The sequence below is a fragment of the Schistocerca piceifrons genome, chromosome 7, assembly GCF_021461385.2.
Source record: "Schistocerca piceifrons isolate TAMUIC-IGC-003096 chromosome 7, iqSchPice1.1, whole genome shotgun sequence".
Taxonomy (NCBI): domain Eukaryota; kingdom Metazoa; phylum Arthropoda; class Insecta; order Orthoptera; family Acrididae; genus Schistocerca; species Schistocerca piceifrons.
The window spans coordinates 526,959,149-526,979,215 of record NC_060144.1 but is presented as its reverse complement, the minus strand read 5'-3'; the positions used below and the strand labels follow the sequence as shown (position 1 = coordinate 526,979,215).

The following is a 20,067-nucleotide window of genomic DNA, read 5'->3' as shown; positions in this document are numbered from 1 at the left end:
CGCTGCCCATTAGTGGGTTCGGAACTGCTGGTATAGCTCGATTACCATGCTTTAAAGACGGCTGATTTGCTGGAAATTTTAAGTTTAAAAACGGTTCCCAATAGTAGGGCACTTTCCGCTACCCCTCAGTGGGATGCGTGTCAAGCAGCCGGTGAGAGGAAGAACAACGCCCCCGCCGTCCTACAAGTGTGGACGGTTGGAGCTGGCCGTGACCAGCGCCTATCGCCCTCAGGGCTGGCGATGCCCTGGAGACGTGGCTGGTCGCTTTCCCTGCTCTTTTCTTTTCTTTTTTTTTTGCGGCCTCTCGCACCCCCGTGCCATTCCGGCGCGACGTGGACCCGCCCCCCTTTTAACTCCGCCGCCGCTGCCGCTTCGCTCCCCTGGCGGCTGCGCGACCTCGGCGAAGCCAATTTTTACTGCGGCCTGCCTCAGCCGCAGGGGAGGGTCCGCCTGCCGGGAAATATCGCGTGTAATCTGCCCCAAAATGATTCCGGGAGGAGGAGGAGGCGGCGGCCGCGAGCGTAGCGTCGTTTTACATTCCGCCCTCGTGTCGCTCACCGCGGGGGCGGAGACGGCGCCTCCAGAGGACGGGGGGCCTCGAGCAGGGAGGCGCTCTTCCGATCCTCCGATCCTCCTCAGACACCTGCAGGGCGTGGGCGGCGGCCTTCTCTGACATTCACCAATCAGACGCTTTGGAACGCGACACAGTGTCTAATAAACTTCTTGCATAATTAATTCTATAACCATAATGTAACTGTAATTTCTAGTGTATGTACCTTTTCATGTTATATTAACGTTTTCATATAAATTAAACAACGCAAATTTAATTTCCATGAAATAATTAAAAATGGCATTATGCTCATCATTTAGCAAAAACGATCGCCTACTCAGGGAAGTTTGCTATTGTATAGAGCAGTGGTTCCCAATCTTCCTTACACGTTACTCCTGGGTGCACGAAGAAGTAGTGGAAGATCGACAGTAGTAGTACTAGAATGGAGTCCCAGGAAATGACGAAGACCACAGGCCAGACTGCACGGCTGCTGGGATAAAGAACTGAAGATAGTCGCAGGCTTCAGCTGACAGAATACGACAGGAGACAGACAGGTATGGAAACAGCGACTGAAACTGTATTTGTTAGCTTAAGTTAAAGAGGTAAAGGTTGAATTAGCTGAAGAACAGGTACAAATAACAAGTTTGCATTCGTGCCACACAGAAACCGCCACAAGAGCATAGCAAGCCACTAGAAGAGCCCCAAAACAAAACGCAGCAGTTCTTTGATTAAGTGTGTAAGGGTACAGGTATCGAACCTATGTACTTGAAGTATCGACCCTGCCCTTACTCTTCTTTTGCTACAGAACAGCGGCATCGTTGACGGGGATGCCCCCTAGTTCCGGAAGAGACAGACTGGCGACTGGAGATCGTTTGGCGTGAGGGAATGAGTGTAGCTGGAGAAAGCCCGTAGGGCAGTCCCGGGTGCCGGCGGTTCACGTGATCACGTGTAAAAGTGAAGTATTTTTGTGGAAGGATTGAACAGAGCCGCACCATATCTATTACGCGAACACGGCGCATATGTGTGTAAGCAGAAAAATCGTGGTTGAAAATAATAATTTTGAAACTCAGGATTAATTTCATTAGGGGGGAGTTGTTGTATAATTAAATGGCTATCGCGCAGTAAAGAATCAGCATAGGAAATCTTAAAGAAGCTCGAGATAGATGAGTGACTGCGATTGTAGTATGAGTGCGTTCAGAACAAGTAGAGACGTGATACTTGGATTTAAAGTGAAGTACAAATTAACTGCGCCGTACAAAAGCGTTCACATATCACAGTCTCTTCACTATTGTTCTAATATTTTCTAAGGGAATGAATTATAGGACAGTGTGGGGGAATAGATAGGTGAAACGTAGACTCACGGTCAGAACTTCAGTAATCGGCGCACGTACTTTAGGAGTAAGTTCGCCCTCCGACGCTGGCTACTTATGACTGTCCGATGCCTATTTTTCCAACCAGCCAGATTGTAGTAAGTAATAATTAACTATAAATAATACGGGGGGAGGCTTACAGTGCACTACCGTGGGTAAATTGTTTTTGCATTTGCAGGAGAACAACAGACCATGCTGAGCTGTTGGAGGAATACAACAACAATACACCACAGTATGAGGGTTCCAGTGTGGTCAAACAAATCTGCGGAACAAACAACGAATTGGAGCAACATATCCCTCTGAAGAACCGGGAACCGCGAGACAATTGGACGTCCTGCTGATCGAAGACCGGCGCATAGCAGAGGGAAAAGTGAAAATCGGTCATGTAACACTTTTCAATAGGTTGCACTACACTTTGAACAAGGCACTCTGCTCGCCGAATTCAGTAACTGCTCCCACCAACAAAAAAAAGTCGCCAAACCAAAGAGAAAGCGGAGAAGTTTCAACTTTGGCAAGTCATTCCTTTTTGTTAAGCCTCGAATTCACCGTGGACAAGTGCTAGGTATATTACTAATAACGTCAGGACATAGAAAAAAAAGCAGGCAGTGCATACATGTGCATGGACCATCGCCGGAAAAGCTGAAGATCCAACCGTCATCAGGCAAAGTGATAGTGACTGCCATGGTCTGGTGTTAAGATGAAACTTCTTTTGTTTACTTATTTTTATCATTTCAAACACTGACCTACAGAATTTTCCCTGACAAAGACAACTCAACCTTAAAATATTCATTTGATGATGATGAAGTCCCACGCTTCTTGGCAGAGCATAGGGGAACGATGCAGAAAACCCACACCGCCGTATGAGGCAGGGTCCTAATTGCTGTGGTTTGCCATTACCTTCCGCCGACCGTAATGGGGATGAATGATGATGATGATGACACGACACGCCCAGTCATCTCGAGGCATTTGAAAATCTCTGACCCCGCAGGCAATCGAACCCGGGACCCCGTGTTCGGGAAGCGAGTACGCCACCGCAAGACCACAAGTTGGGGACAACCTATTCACTATTCATTTATTGTGCGCACTACCTATTCACTATTCATTTATTCCCACAACGTACAAGCCCGACGCAATCTGACTGCTATACAATGACAACATGGCTTCAAATAATTAACACAAGAGAATAGCTCTGAATTGCAAGAATTCCTAACAATAACCCATACTTTTCATAAGTCACTTACCTCACAGAAAATCTTCATAACACGAACTGCAGCAAGCAGCAGCTACAGCCAGCTAAATAAAAGGATTCTAAGTACCATAGCCTCTAACTACTAGGAGGCATATGGATCGCAAGAGAAAGATTTTGTTGAAGAGCAAACAATGCATTTAGCAGAAATTACCTTATTCATGTGACATCCAGTTCCAAAAATTATATACACACATCAAAAAAGTTTTCCATCAGCCCGGTTCAAAAATGGCTCTGAGTACTATGCGACTTAACTTCTGAGGTCATCAGTCCCCTAGAACTTAGAACTACTTAAACCTAACTAACCGAAGGACATCACACACATCCATGCCCGAGGCAGGATTCGAACCTGCGACTGTAGCGGTCGCTCGGCTCCAGACTGTAGCGCCTAGAACCGCTCGGCCACTCCGGCTGGCAGCCCGGTTCCCAGAACTCCTGAAGATAGACATTGACTATGGCTATTGTATCACAGATACAGTCCCTTTGACTGTTCAGAGATGTGAAGAACCTAGGAAATGTAGACCTCTCCTTGCAGTTTACAAAGTAGGAACATCCCTTACAGATGAAGATTTCCTGTATGAAATAAATCTCAATGAGCATATAAACAAGGAGGAGTTCCAAAATGAGGTTAAAATTAAATTTAAAAAGGGTATTAGAGGAAGACGAACTGTCAATAATATTCTTGAAGTAACACCAAGGGTCAGACTTCTTCTTTTACAAAAAGAAAGAGTCTACATACAGTTTGAGTCACTTCACATTGAAGATTACGTTGCTGTTCAAAGATGCTCTAAATGCTGGGGTCTTGGGCACTCATCGAAGTACTGTGAAAAACCTACTGTATGTGGTAAATGTGCCAAAACAGGCCATAAACAATTGGAGTGCCAAGAAGAAACTACAGTAGGATGTATACCATGTATGTATAGAAACAGGGTATGTAATAAAGCGGGGGGCCTGAGTGTCCGACATATAGACAGCTATATGAAAGGCAGATAGAGCGCACAGAATATGGAACCGTCAACAACGTACAATAACCCAGAAAGAAACTATAGTAGCCACACCAAAACAACTCCCCTAAAAACTCATGTAAGAATTTATAAACTTCTTGATGCAGAGTCGTACAATATAAGTAGGCTCAAACATAAAACAGTAAGTAACGGGTTAGGGTTTCTGGAGCGAACAACTAGTGTTAGGCAAGCTCAGTCTCAGTGTTGAACATCGTATTAAATAACAAATTTCACGCTAGCAGAGCTGTATGTGTCCACAGAGGAATTTCCCACTACCTGGATATAATCTTTATGGATCTGGCTAGAATATATGGACGATTCTCCTTCGACCCTAAACAGTCTGTGACAGAGAGTTTTCCTTTTCTGGAAAATCCGCCTTGAGGGTAATCCAACTGAACTGTATGAGGAGTTCCATAGTTAGTATGGAACTGGGCAGGTTCTTGGGCGAAGTGGAAGCGGACGTCCTCTGTGTTCAGGAACCTCTTTTGTGTGGCGGCAGGATCCCAGAGCTACCCTCTAATTATATAACAGTTGCTGGCACATCTGGCGCGAAGTCGGCCATAATAGTATTAAATAAAAATATTGCAGTTACAAAGATTGCTCAACTATGTTCTGAGCATGTGGCCACCGCCGAAATAGCCGTAAGCCAAGAAATATGGATAATATCGTCAATATATGCTCATTTTCCTACGATATCCAACCTTTTGTAGATAAAATAAGGGACATAGCTCAATTTTCGGAAGACAAAAAACTTTTAACTGTGGCAGATATAAATGCAAAGTCGACGTTATGGCATTCGAGTAGAACGGACGAGAGGGGTCAGTGATAGATGTAATTAATGAGTGCAACTTATTCATATTAAATGAAGCAGGACAGCCACCAACTTTTCGTGGACATGCAGGAGGCGAAACCAACATTAACATTTCACTAGCGAACACCAAGTCCATACCATTCAACAATACCTGGGAGGTTATGGACCGAGCCACATGTAGTGACCACAGTCCCATTGTCATTGGGATAAACCGTTCTAGGTCCATACAAAATAGGGACACTCGACATCAGCGTTTATTGATGTGTGAGGCAAATTGGCCAATACTTAGGGATATGGTCACGACAGGATCATTGTCAACAATCAATGCCAGCGTAGACTACAGGACACACGCTATAACAAGTGTCCTACAGAAGGCGCAGCATGCAACTATCCCTACGGTACATGATAAGGGTGGAAAGCAGCTGCCATGGTCGGCGGAACTGACCAGATTGCGTACGGAATCTAGGGTCAAAAGAAAGCCCTACCAGACCGCGAAGACGGCGCCGGAGAGACAAATTAGGCTTCAACTCTACAGAAATGCAAGACAGAAATATAAAGAGGAATTGCACAAAACCAGGAAAAATCACTGGACCAACTTTGTTAAAACGGAATTGCAAAAAGACATATGGGGGCAGCCGTATAAACTTTAGTCAGAACGCCTAAGGGCACCGACTGTACTCTCAACATTAATTAAAACAATCTGATGGTACCATGACAGAGGGGTGGCGGAGTTCGGCTGAGTATCTTTTAAGCAGACTGCTACCAGACGATGATCATACACTGGATGAACAGTGTCACGTAGATCTAAGACGGAAAATGAGGGAAAATTATGTAAGTGACAGAATTACTTTGCCATTCTCATAAGAAGTTGCAATAGCAATCAAAAAACTTAAGAGTGGCAAAGCACCTGGCCCAGATAAAATCTTTCCAGAAACAATAAAACACACAGTCACCCAAATTACGCCATTTCTCACAAAATTGTTTAATGATGCACTAAGCCTAGGTAGAATCCCATATTCGTGGAAAACATCTGAGGCGGTCATTATAAAAATGTCTGAGAATAAGGACCCGATTGATCCTAAAACATACCGTCCTATATGCTTGTTAAACACACTGGCTAAGTTGCAGGAAAGGTTTTTGTGTGATAGGCTACAGTCACAAAGACGTCTTACCGGCCTTACACCCATCCAGTATGGCTTCAGAGAAGAGAAGTGCCTAGACGATGCTATTAATCAAGCACTACAAATTACGAATAGCACTTGTGACAAGTATGTGGTAGCTATACTTATTGATGTACCTGGAGCCTTTCATAAATCTATGGTGGCCGTCACTCTTTGCTCGCCTCAGAGAGATCCGCTACCTTCATCTCTATATAACAGTCTACTAGACTATTGCCGCAATAGAGTAGTGGAGTGGAGAGGAGGCACGGGAAAGGTAGTTAAACGTATTAGCAAAGGCTGCCCACAAGGCTCGATATGCGGCCCGATTTTTTGGGACATCGTCTTTGAGCCCCTCTTGGATATTATGGCCCAAGATCACCGTGTAAGAGGTGTGGTTGCTTATGCTGACGACCTCCTACTTCTGACGTCGGCGAACTCACGAGCTGCACTCGAACAAAACGGCACGCAACTCCTTATGAAAATCGACGATTGGTGTAGGAAAAATTAACTTCATATCGCTGCAAACAAAACGGTTTACATACTGCTCAAAGGATTACTGCAGAGAAATCCTATTCTGAAGCTAAACGATGTAAACATACAGAGAAAATAGGTTACGCGTTACCTTGGCCTACACTTAGATGAAAAACAAAATTTCAGTGAACACATGAAACTCACAATAGATAAAGCCAGTAAAATCATAAAAAAGCATAAGTTGGCCAGGTTGAATTCGACGCAGTACAGATTGCCTCTAAAGATACTACGGACATATCAATAGCAATCTTCTAAGCCATAGCATGCTTTGCAGCAAGTACCTGGGCACACCGATTAGGGTTGAAAACCAATAAAACTCTTGTTAGAAGAGGACAGAGAAGTACGCTATTGAGAATGACTGGCGCTTTCAGCACGACATCTGTGGAAGCTCTGTGTGTGGTCATGGAAATCTACCCCATTGACATCACAATAAAATATAGGGCTGCCTCCTATTGGCTTCAAAAAGGAAGAGGAGATAAGGGGCGGGAGATTACTGAGGAAGAGATCACGGACGGACTGGGATTAAAAAAATTGCGTAATTTAACGTAGCAAAGGGAATGGGACTCCTCGGACAAGGGTCGTCGCGTCTATTCCTTCTTTCCGGATATTGAGGAGAGGTTGAGGTTGACACATGCAGATCCAAGCCGTGGGATGGTCCACTTTTTAACGGGCCATGGGCCATACCCAGTACATCTAACATGTGTTGGATTAGTCGATAGTGACATGTGTGTCTGTGAGGACTTGGGGACCCCCGAACATGTTACACTTAAGTGTAACACCCTTACGCATGTACGGCAAGTACTAGATGACACAGACATAAAACAAAAAATACGTAACCAAGACACATGGAACATACTCAATGACACAACAGACAAGGTCTCTACAGAAATGTATGACCTTTTTAGTAGGTAGAATCCCAATGGTAGGAGGCAGGGACATCATGTTACACAAGGCCTAAATTACACTACAGAAACAAGTACTGACACTAGCTCTGAAAGTGACAGACCAAGTGAAGTGGATCTAGAACGAGACTGAATTGAAGTATCTACCCTGGTAGTAATTATGAAGGTTGTTCAGTTATATGATAACTCCACACTAGCAACGACTGGAATTAGACACAAAACAGAGATCTGGAAATGTCTGTAGTCATTAGTACCTTTTACACCCTTGGCAATTATACTATACTAGTAGCTGATGGCTGACGCCCCAATACAGAAAGGGAGTGCAAATACTTTAGACAATGTGTGCAATAACAGCAATCCCAAAGTATCTACATTTGAACGGCCTGTGCCCGCTGTTATGGGTGTTATATATAATTGTACTGCTTAGAGCCTTTCATGTTTTATATCTTTTTAATGCAGTTTTAACTAGATGGGGTCAGGACCCTATAGAAGACTAATTGTATAGCTATCAGTAAATTTGTGTAAATATTAGTAATTGCTTGTAACTAGTTGCAATAACCACATTCAAAATTTATATATCGTTATGTTCACATGTTTTAGTTTATCAGTCGGGAGTGAATGTGACAGGCTTTTGTTAATGCCAGTACGAGTACATTATTAAATATTATTTTAAATGTTGAAAACAGTATTATATAAGACAAGGGTGAATGTAGACCAATGTAGATCAGTCATAATACTGTAGTGCTTGTGCCCCTTATTGGAGTAGACGAAGCTGTCTGTCTGTGTTAGAAATGTTTACTTGTTCTTAATTAAGCTTCTAGGCTACAAGGGCAAGCAACTATAAGCAACTCTCACCAAATGCATATTTTTTTATTCGTGTAAAGTAATATCGTTTTTCTTTTTAAATCACCATGTTCTTATTTCTCTCCTTTTTCGTGTAAAGTGATATCGTTTCTTTCTAACTCACTATGTTCTTATTTTCTTTACATTTTATTTATTTTTATACTTATACTAAATTTTATTATCATGGTAATACTTTGTAAATGTAACACCAAACCACGCATGCAGCATGTGATAGCACAGATCTGGTCCGCCTCCTCGTGGCTAGGGACGGAAACGGTGCAGTTACTCGCAAACAAACTATTTGCCAGTGGCCGCAACGGCTAAGAGACCATGACTTGCTGCATATATACTGAAATCAGTAAGCTAACAACCCACCTTAGTTTTCAAGGCGGTGGGTTTCACATGTGGTTAAATGTAAAAAAAAATGTTCAGATTTGTCACTAAACCCCCCCCCCCCCCAAAGAATATACTAGCCCAACGTAATCTGACTACTATTCAGTGACGACATGGCTTCAAATAATTAACACAAAAGAATGGCCCTGAATTGGAAGAAATCCTAACAATAAGCCATACTTTTCGTAAGTCACTTACCTCAAAGAAAATGTTCATAACCCGTACTACATCAATTACAGCAAGTAGCAACTACAACCAGCTAAATAAAAGGATTCTAATTACTGTAGGCTCTAACTACTTGGAGGCATATGATTATGAAGAGAATGATTTTATTGAAGAGCAAAGTATTCAGCAGATTTTACCTCATTCATGTGACATCCAGTTTCAAAAATTATGCAGTTGTCAATGATTCCACTATCCCAACATTACATTATCTGGCCCTGCTTGTAGATGCCATCGGCGTAGGGAAAGGCATCAAACATGGTGGGATACAGTTCGTCCGTAATAATACTCACGCAGCCCACAGTCATCACATTGTCTTCCATTACAACCACAGGTCCCATGGAAGCCCAAATGAGTGTCCCCCATAGCGTAACACTGTCCCCACTGACTTGCGTCTTCGGTGCAGTGCATCTATCGAGCATCCGTTCTCCTGGATGACGTCGTTTCCTGACACGACCATCGACACTGAGTACCAAGAAAAGTGATCACTCCGACCATGTGACATGTTTCTGTTGATCGACAGTACTATCTCGATGATCTGTGTACATTTCAGTCGCTATCGGGAAACGCGATTCATGTGAGTAGGCGAGAAGTTTCTATTGATCCACGGTCCTATCTCGACGATTTCCGCCGACTGTAATCGCAATTGACGATGGCACTGAGTCAATACAGGGACACATTGGGGTCATCTGCTGTGGAGCCCCCATACCCAGCAATGTCCTCTTATACGTACATTGCGAAAGAAACACTTGCTTCTACATCGGCGTTGTACTCTGTAGTAAGATCCACCACAGATTGCTGCCTATCTTGCTTTACCTCTTTGAAGGGCAGGCAAAACTGTAACTAACCACATACGTAGACGGTTTCAATGGGCGGTGGTCACTGTGGCTAACCACATAATATTTTCTCCCTTTACCGTTCAGGGGCCAGTGGTCTCTCTGCCAACCACCTAATTGTTGCCTTAAATGCCGCTAGATGGCAGTGAAGGTCTTCTGCGCGAATTTTTGCAGCATTTTCAGAACAATAGTTGATACTTCTTCATTGTTAGCACTGTTCTTGGAAGCCGCGTGCAGTATTCTCTGTAGCTCTTTTTTATACGACTATTTTTGGTAAGTAATTGCTTATATTTATGTGTTGAACACATAAGTCTACGTGTAATGTAACTTTAAATTGAAACAGAATTTTCCATGTTTCACAGACAAATTTCCGTGTGGTTAGTGCTGCTAACCACCGCCCTTCTGCTCCACCCAGACCAAAACACAAGGAGGAAAAGGAACTGGAAAGAGGGGAATTCGATTACGGAATAAGCAAGGATGGCATAGTAATCTATAGATGGAAAGATAACAGGGCAGTCAACTTGATTTCAGTGTCACAGTCCACAGTAACTCGAAAAATGAAAGCTGGAACAATAACCAATATCACTTGTCCAATTGTATTGAGAAACTACAATTCCAGTATGAACTATGTGGATAATTTTGATCGACTAAAGTGAGACTATGCTACTGACAGAAAAAGCAAGAAATGGTGGATGAGATTGTTTCTGTACTTTTAAACTGCAGTGTGCCAAACGCGTTCATTTTGCACAAATAAATCGAAATGGAGCAATTCTCCAACAAAGACTTCTGTCGAGAAGTGTATAATATCTTGTTGGCTCCAAAAATAGTTTCAGTGCCAGCTAATTTTGCTTCTGTATCCCAAAGTAGTATAGCAACGCAGATCAAATCACACAAACCATACGTAGACGAAAGTATTCGCCACGAAAGCAGTAAACAACAACCAATTCACTCATCATCTAGAAGATGCGCAGTTTGCAGTTCAAAGAAAACTCGAGTGCAAACAGTGTGGATGTGTTCAGTGTGCAAAGTACCTTTGTGTCTGAGAGCACGCAAGAACTGTTTCAAGAGATACCAAGAAAATTAAAAAACTAGTTTTTTCAAAGTTCAACCACCAAATATCGAATGTGTATACTGTAATGTGGTGGTGGTTACCTGTAGTGACCACATTTAATATTAATATTTTGTTGCTGTTTAAGTGAATTTTTACAAACTTAATGTATAAAACATGTCAAGACAATAAAACAAATGTGTTAGAAGTAAAAAAAAATTGAAGTTTGCAAATAATTTTTCTTGCCCCACTAGGGTAAATTTTAGTGTTGTTTACCTGCCCCTCAAAGAGCTACAGAGCGGGTAAGTAGTGCCTCACATTCTGCAATCAGGCGTTGACGTTTTGCACCATTTCACCTACTCGTGGTTTCCCCACCCTTGAAGGTCTTTCTGTAGATGCCGACGACAATACCACGCGAGCAGCTGAACAGTCTCGTCATTTCCGACGTGCTCGCTTCCAGTCGCTGGGCCCTTTGTCAAGGTCGCTCAGGTTATGTCAGTTGATTTGCCCAATTTCGGTCCGTGTCGTCGCTGGAATGGTACCTCATTCATATCTAGTCCTCTAATTTCAGTAAGCAGTATCAAATGGATGAAGGTTGCAGTACTTGCTCGAAGATGATGAGGCTCCAGCAGGATAGGGTAGTATGGATAGCTGTATCACACCTGACTTCATACTGAATACCACAACAGCAAGACGTGTTTTAGGGCTTGAGGGGTTAAGACGTTACGAAGATTCTTTCATGTGTTTTGGTATGAAATTTCACTGCATTTTGTAGTAATTTTTGAAATAAACGTACAAGACGTATAATAAACGTGTATAAATCCACTACTTAAAGAGAATACAGAATGGTTGTTAACGATTATGGAGCAAATTCCCTTCTTTCTGTCCGATACAAAATTCTATCTGAATATCTACAGCACCGGGCACAAGAACAACGTGAATGTAAAATTGGTGAATATCAAGCACATTTGAGGCCAGATACATCTAGCCCAGAACAAATTTTAGTTCTGTAATTACCTCTCAGGCTTGAAATAATTTGTAAGAAATCAGTTTGTGTCATCATAAATTTCAAAAACATTTATGAGTCAGTGGTCAAAAGTTTCCCCTCCAAATTCTGAAAGAACAATGTCTGGACACCAAACCACTCCAGCTATCAGTGAAACACTAGATGGTACAAAATCTAAAGTCAAATTGAGAGGAGAGATTTCGTAACATTTTCAAGTTACGAGACAAGGTAATAGACTCTTTTCATTACTTTCCAACTGTGTCATAGAAAAAGTAATACAAGAGTATCGAAAAGTCAAAAGGCTAAAATCGACGAAGCAATCAAATTAGGAACAAACAACACTAGGACAGACCGTTCAGAGGTTGCAAACGGCCTGACGATTCTGTGTCAGGACAATGAAACAGCGCAAGCACAAACATAAATTCTTAAAAAAAAAAAAAAATAGCAGAAAGAGTAGAGATTCAAATATCTTTTATAAAAAGAAAGCAGCTGTCTAGCGACTACCTGGAAATGAACATTTTAAAAACAATTTAAACATTTAGGAGAATCCTTTGAGAAAACTGCACTGGAAAAGACTGATTACGGAATTCGTTGTCTCAACATGGAAACAGCCTTCACGTTTACAAAAAACATCTATACTAAATAGAAGTCTCAAAATACTGGGACACCAAAACACGGTGATCAAACCAGAGTGCCTTTGAGAGGCTGAGACACTCGTCACTCGTTTTAAACAGAAAGAACGACATCGACCATGTTTTGTGTGTGCAATTCACGACTGGACAGTTTGCCCGCAGAGACTGGCAGCTTGGTCGCAAAATCGAAAAAGAGTCCATACTCAGAGAATGAAAGTAACATGGGCACAAAATACAGTTAAACATGATCCTCAAAAAGCCCCTTCTTATAACTTGCAAACATGAATTATAAAAATAGTAATAAATACGTATGGGCGCTCCAGTTCATGTACCTACACATTGCTACTTCCAAATATTTGTACACCATCACCGACTCATTATTGTTTTAAGTATTTTGCTTCACATCGAAAATTGTAATTTTTATAATTTTTTGGATGTCACGCGTAAAAGTAAAGGTTTGCTAGCGTCTGAGTAATAGCGGCAACATCTGTGCCAAAGAGGTAGCCCTGCGAGAGACTGTTAGTGGAACCTTTCGTAAGTAGGCTGTTTAGGTTTTTATGTTGGTAACGCCACGTAGCGCTCTGTATGAAAATCGCTGACTGTGCTGCGTGCAGTCTGTGGCTGATCTGCATTATTGGAATATTCGCTATTGTAGTGTTGGGCAGTTGGATGTGAACAGGGCGTATCGTTGTGCAGTTGGAGGTGAGCTGCGAGCAGTGGTGGATGTGAGGAGAGAGATGACAGAATTTTGAGAGCAGACGATCTGGACGTGTGTCCACCAGAAAAAGGAAATTTGTAAGACTGGATGTCATCAACTGATAGATATATATCATGACTTTTGAACATTATTAAGGTAAATGCATTGTTTGTTCTTTATCAAAATCTTTCATTTGCTGACTATGCCTATCAGTAGTTAGTGCCTTCAGTAATTAGAATCTTTTATTTAGCTGTAAGTATTGGCGCTCACTGTATTGCAATAGATATTTGTGAGGTAAGTGATTCATGAAAGGTATAGGTTATTGTTAGTCAGGGCCATTCCTTTGTAGGGATTATTGAAAGTCAGATTGCGTTGCGATAAAAAAAAATGTGTGTCAGTTTAGTGATGATCAGAATAAGTAAAGACAAAAATGTCTGTGTAGGTTGAATTTCACTCAGCTGTTTGAAAATCAAATAATGTAGAGGTTTACCAGGACAGTAATTTATAATTTTCAAAACGGGATGTTTCACTTTCTTTGGGTGGAGTGCCGTCTTGGAGAGAGAGGAGTCGAGTTGTGTCTTGTGATGGAGTATGATGTGTTTAGGCCGTTCAGTGTGCCGGCAATAATTTTCTTATTTTACATTTATGGAAACATATTTTGTAAATTCATTCACAAAACTTCCAAATAGCGCATTCGGCGAGACATCCAAGCATAGTAATTAGTTTAGCCGCGGATTTAGAATTGGAGATTTTTATGATAGTATAACAGTTTGTGATTTATTGACCTTTCTTCAAAGATGGATATCATATGTGTTTGTTAGAAAGTGAAGAGAATTTGTTCAGGTTTTTCCACTATTAGTGTAAAGTGGATTTATTATGTTTCAAGTGTTAAGATATAGTCTCTTAGTGATGTAAAGTTTTGTCAGTACAGTTTCTTTATTGTTTTTCCATCAATCAGCATTATTATATTTCAAGTGTTAAGATATATTGTCTTAGTGATGTAAAGTTTTGTCAGTACAGTTTCTTTATTTTGCTTTCCCGAGTTTCTCAGAACTGTAACTGACAATGATCACTGCAGTAATGAGACGTATTAGCACACAAGTTTTGTGGATGTATCTAAGATTTAAAGGACGCAATCCACACCGTGTTGCTAATAGTTTGAATTTTTTAAATAGCATAGCAGCATCCACAGTAGTTTGAAGACAGCAACAGCATATATTCAGTGCGCAAACAGGTATGCCATTTATAATTTGCGTGTGATACAATTAACGTCCGCCCCCGGTAGCTAAGTCGTCAGCGCGACAGAACGTCAATCCTAAGGACCGGGGTTCGATTCCCGGCTGGGTCGGAGATTTTCTCCGCTCAAGGTCTGGGTGTTGTGTTGTCGTAATCATCAAGGGGCCGATAGCCGTAGTAGTCTGGTTACCTTCAATCCCACAAAACAACCAACAATAAACGTTTCAACAGCGACAAACTCTCCAGACAGGTCATTTTTGATAGTTATTTATAAATCCATGGAGAAGAAATAAAAACTTTGAGCTTCGCCGATGAGATTGAAATTCTGTCAGAGACAGCAAAGGACTTGAAAGAGCCGTTGAAAGGAATGGACAGTGTCTTGAAAGGATGATACAAGATGAACATCAACAAAAGCAAAACGGGGGTAATGGAATGAAGTCAAATTAAGTCGGGTGATGCTGAGGGAATTAGATTAGGAAATGAGACACTTAAAGTAGTAAAGGAGTTTTGCTATTTGGGGGAGCAACATAACTGATGATGGCCGAAGTAGAGAGGATATAAAATGTAGACTGGAAATGGCAAGGAAACGTTTATGAAGAAACTTGTTAACATCGAATATAGATTTAAGTGTCAGGAAGTCGTTTCGGAAAGTATTTGTATGGCGTGTGGCCACACATGGAAGTAAAACGTGGACGATTAATAGTTTGGACAAGAAGAGGATAGAAGCTTTCGAATTGTGGTGCTGCAAAAGAATGCTGAAGGTTAGATGGGTAGATCACGTAACTAACGAGGAGGTATTGAATAGAATTGGGGAGAAGAGGAGTTTGTGGCACAACTTGACAAGAAGAAGGGACCGGTTGGTAGGACATGTTCTGAGGCATCAAGGGATCATCAATTTAGTATTGACAGGCAGCGTGTAGGGTAAAAATCGTAGGGGGGAGACCAAGAGATGAACACACTAAGCAGATTCGGAAGGATGTAGGTTGCCATAGGTTCTGGGAGATAAAGAAGCTTCCACGGGATAGAGTAGATTGGAGAGCTGCATCAAACCAGTCCCAGGACTGAAGACCACAACAACAACAACATTTATAAATCATATTTTCCTCTCAGTCAAATTCCTTGTATTATTGATAACGGAGCAGTTTTCTTAAATTTAAAAGAGCAGACTGTACTCTTACCACGAGCGATGCAGCACGTTGATTAATGTTGCATTTCTGATTAACTTTTGCATTGTTGATCACTTACGAACTTAAATATGAGCTTAACTGTTTTCTAACCACGAGTGTACCTTCACATTACCACGCAGACGTAATAGCAGTAAATACACTACTGGCCATTAAAATTGCTACACCAAGAAGAAATGCAGATGATAAACGGGTATTCATTGGATAAATATATTATACTAGAACTGACATGTAATTACATTTTCAGGCCATTTGGGTGCATAGATCCTGAGAAATTAGTACCCAGAACAACCACCTCTGGCCGTAATAACGGCCTTGAAACGCCTGGACATTGAGTCAAACAGAGCTTGGATGGCGTGTACAAGTGCAGCTGGCCATGCAGCTTCAACACGATACCAATGTTCATCAAGGGTAGTGACTGGCGTATTGTGACGAGCCAGTTGCTCGACTTCCATTGACCAAACGTTCTCAGATGGTGAGAGCTCTGGAGAATGTGTTGGCCAAGGCAGCAGTCGAACATTTTCTGTATCCAGAAAGGACCGTAAAGGACCTGCAACTTGCGGTCGTGCATTATCCTGCTGAAATGTAGGGTTTCGCAGGAATCCAATGAAGGGTAGAGCTACGGGTCGTAACACATCTGAAATGTAACGTCCACTGTTCAAAGTGCCATCAATGCGAACAAGAGGTGACCGAGACGTGTAAGCAATGGCACCCCATACCATCACGCCTGGTGGTACGCCAGTATGGCGATGACGAATACAGGCTTCCAATGTGCGTTCACAGCGATGTCGCCAAACACGGATGCGACCATCATGATGCTTTAAACAGAACCTGGATTCATCCGAAAAAGTGACGTTTTGCCATTCGTGCACCCAGGTTCGTCGTTGAGTACACCATCGCAGGCGCTCCTCTGTGTGATGGAGCGTCAAGGGTAACCGCAGCCATGGTCGCCAAGCTGATAATCCATGCTGCTACATACGTCGTCGAACTGTTCGTGCAGATGTTTGTTGTCTTGCAAACGTCCCCATCTGTTGACTCAGCGATCCAGAGCCATGCGGGTAAGATGCCTGTCATCTCGACTGCTAGTGATACGAGGCCGTTGGGATCCAGCACGGCGTTCCGTATTACCCTCCTGACCCACCGATTCCATATTCTGCTAACAGTCATTGGATCTCGACCAACGCGAGCAGCAATGTCGCGATACGATAAACTGTAATCGCGATAGACTACAATCCGACCTTTATCGAAGTCGGAAACGTGATGGTACATATTTCTCCTCCTTACACGAGGCATCACAACAACGTTTCACCAGGCAACGTCGGTCAACTGCTGTTTGTGTATGAGAAATCGGTTGGAAACTTTCCTCATGTCAGCACGTTGTAGGTGTCGCCACCGGTGCCAACCTTGTGTGAATGCTCTGAAAAGCTAATGATTTGCATATCACAGCATCTCCTTCCTGTCGGTTAAATTTCGCGTTTGTAGCAGTTCATCTACGTGGTGTAGCAATTTTAATGGCCAGTAGTGTATAACTATACATTACCAAGCAACAACAACAAATTAGCCACTTTCATCGTGTTACGTTTTGCCTATGTGTGTTTGTGCGCGCTTGCTCGCGTACTCGTCCGCGTTCGCGCGCGGTTTAGTGTGCGCTCTGGAGCTCACGCGATCCTTCCGGAGCGTGCGCCCGCTTTTACAGCTGCGCTGGGCTGTCCGGCTGTCCGCGTTTTACTGCCTCGCGCCCTCTCCCTGTCCCCTGTGTTCTGCGCCGCCGGGGGCGGCAGTGCGGTCCGTCGTAAAGCAGGTAGAGTGGACCAGCCAGAGAGCCCTGCCCAGCCCCTCACCTGCCGTTGGAGATCGCGCAGGTTGAACCGCTCTGGGAGGGGCAACCCCGCCACGTCCCTGACCAGAAGCCGACCGCCGCGGTGCAGCCGATCCGGAGAGACAATCTGGCGACAAACCGTGGCTCTGTGCCGGTACACACGACTCGTAGAAGAAGGGAAGCGGCGCAGACAGGTCGCTAACGTTGCGCTATCTGCAGGAATGTATGATCACTGATTCAAATAGGGACAAGTAACAAGCATTCCAGTCATATCCTATCACGACCTAGCGGATATTTTAGAAAAGAAAACTGCGATGTATTTACTAAAAATCTGTACAAAACCAAAACACTGTAAGACTCTTGTAAGAGCTATGATAATTGCAGCGAAGAACGTAATCCCTAATGGCTTTCGGAAGCAATACATTCCAGGTTCGACTGATTACATTCCAATTGATCCGTAGTGAGGTGGTCCTCCAGGATGTAGAACATGTCAGGAAAACAACAATACATGACAGATATTTACAACTCAAACAAATAAGCTAATGTACCATTTAAAAAGGGAAATTGATACTTTACAGTTAGATATAGTGGAAATTAGTGAAGTTCGGTGGCAGGAGGAACAAGACTTTTGGTCAGGTGAATACAGGGTTATAAATACAAAATCAAATAGGGGTAATGCAGGAGTAGGTTTAATAATGAATAAAAAAATAGGAGTGCGGGAAAGCTACTACAAACAGCATAGTGAACGCATTATTGTGGCCAAGACAGACACTAAGCACACGCCCACTACAGTAGTACAAGTTTATATGCCAACTAGCTCTGCAGATGATGAAGAAATTGATCAAATGCATGATGAGATAAAAGAAATAATTGAGGTAGTGAAGGGAGACGAAAATTTAATAGTCATGGGTGACTGGAATTCGACAATAGGAAAAGGAAGAGAAGGAAACGTAGTAGGTGAATATGGATTGGGGCTAAGAAATGAAAGAGGAAGCCGCCTGGTAGAATTTTGCACAGAGCATAACTTAATCATAGCTAACACTTGGTTCAAGAATCATGAAAGAAGGTTGTATACATGGAAGAACCCTGGAGATACTAGAAGGTTTCAGATAGATTATATAACGGTAAGACAGAGATTTAGGAAACAGATATTAAATTGTAAGACATTTCCAGGGGCAGATGTGCACTCTGACCACTAGCTATTGGTCATGAACTGTAGATTAAAACTGAAGAAACTGCAAAAAGGTGGGAATTTACGGAGATGGGACCTGGATAAACTGAAAGAACCAGAGATTGTACAGAGTTTCGGGGAGAGCATAAGGGAACAATTGATAGGAATGGAGGAATGAAATATAGAAGAAAAAGAATGGGTAGCTTTGAGGAATGAAATAGTGAAGGCAGCAGAGGATCAAGTGGGTAAAAAGACGAGGGCAAGTAGAAATCCTTGGGTAACAGAAGAGATACTGAATTTAATTGATAAAAGAAGAAAATACAAAAATTCAGTAAATGAAGCCGGCAAAAACGAATACAAACGTCTCAAAAATGAGATCTACAGGAAGTGCAAAGTGGCTAAGCAGGGATGGCTAGAGGACAAATGTAAGGGTGTAGAGGCTTACCTTACGAGGGGTAAGATAAATGCTGCCTACAGGAAAATTATAGAGACTTTTGGAGAAAAGAGAACCACTTGCATGAATATCAACAGCTCAGACGGAGATCGAAGCAAAGAAGAGAAAGCAGAAAGGTGGAAGGAGTATATGGAGGGTCTATACAGGGACGATGTTTTTGAGGACAATATTATGGAAATGGAGAGGAGGTAGATGAAGATGAAATGGGAGATACGATACTGCGTGAAGAGTTTGACAGAGCACTGAAAGACCTGAGTCGAAACAAGGCCCCCCGAGTAGACAACACTCCATTAGAACTACTAACGGCCTGACAGTCCTGACAAAACTCTACCACCTGGTGAGCAAGATGTATGAGACAGGCGAAATACGCTCAGACTTCAAGAAGAATAGAATAATTCCAATTCCAAAGATAGCAGGTGTTGACAGATGTGAAAATTACCGAACTATGAGTTAAATAGGTCACGGATGCAAAATACTAACGCGTATTCTCTACAGACGAATGGAAAAACTTGTAGAAGCTGACCTTGGGGAAGATCAGTTTGGATTCCGTAGAAATATTGGAACACGTGAGGCAATAAAACCCTTAGAAGCTAGATTAAGGAAAGGCAAACCTACGTTTCTAGCATTTGTAGACTTAGAGAAAGCTTTTGACAACGTTGACTGGAATACTCTCTTTCAAATTCTGAAGGTGGCAAGGATAAAATACAGGGAGCGAAAGGCTATTTACAATTTGTACAGAAACCAGATGGCAGTTATAAGAGTCGAGGGATATGAAAGAGAAGCAGTGGTTGGGAAGGGAGTGAGACAGGGTTGTAGCCTATCCCCGATGTTATTCAATCTGTATATTGAGCAAGCAGTGAAGGGAACAAAAGAAAAATTCGGAGTAGGTATTAAAATCCATTGAGAAGAAATAACAACTTTGAGGTTCGCCGATGACATTGTAATTCTGTCA

The 20,067-nt window shown here is 42.4% G+C and overlaps 1 protein-coding gene across 1 annotated transcript in view; it reads right to left on the bottom strand.

Annotated features, from left to right (window-relative positions):
• Positions 1–228: 228 nt before the first annotated feature.
• The window catches only part of LOC124709065 (serine/arginine repetitive matrix protein 1-like), a 180,884-nt gene continuing 161,045 nt past the window's right edge, over positions 229–20,067 (bottom strand). The window contains exon 2 of the mRNA XM_047240714.1: positions 229–690. Coding sequence (XP_047096670.1) covers positions 229–690 — 462 coding nt within the window. The remainder of the gene's footprint in view (positions 691–20,067) is intronic.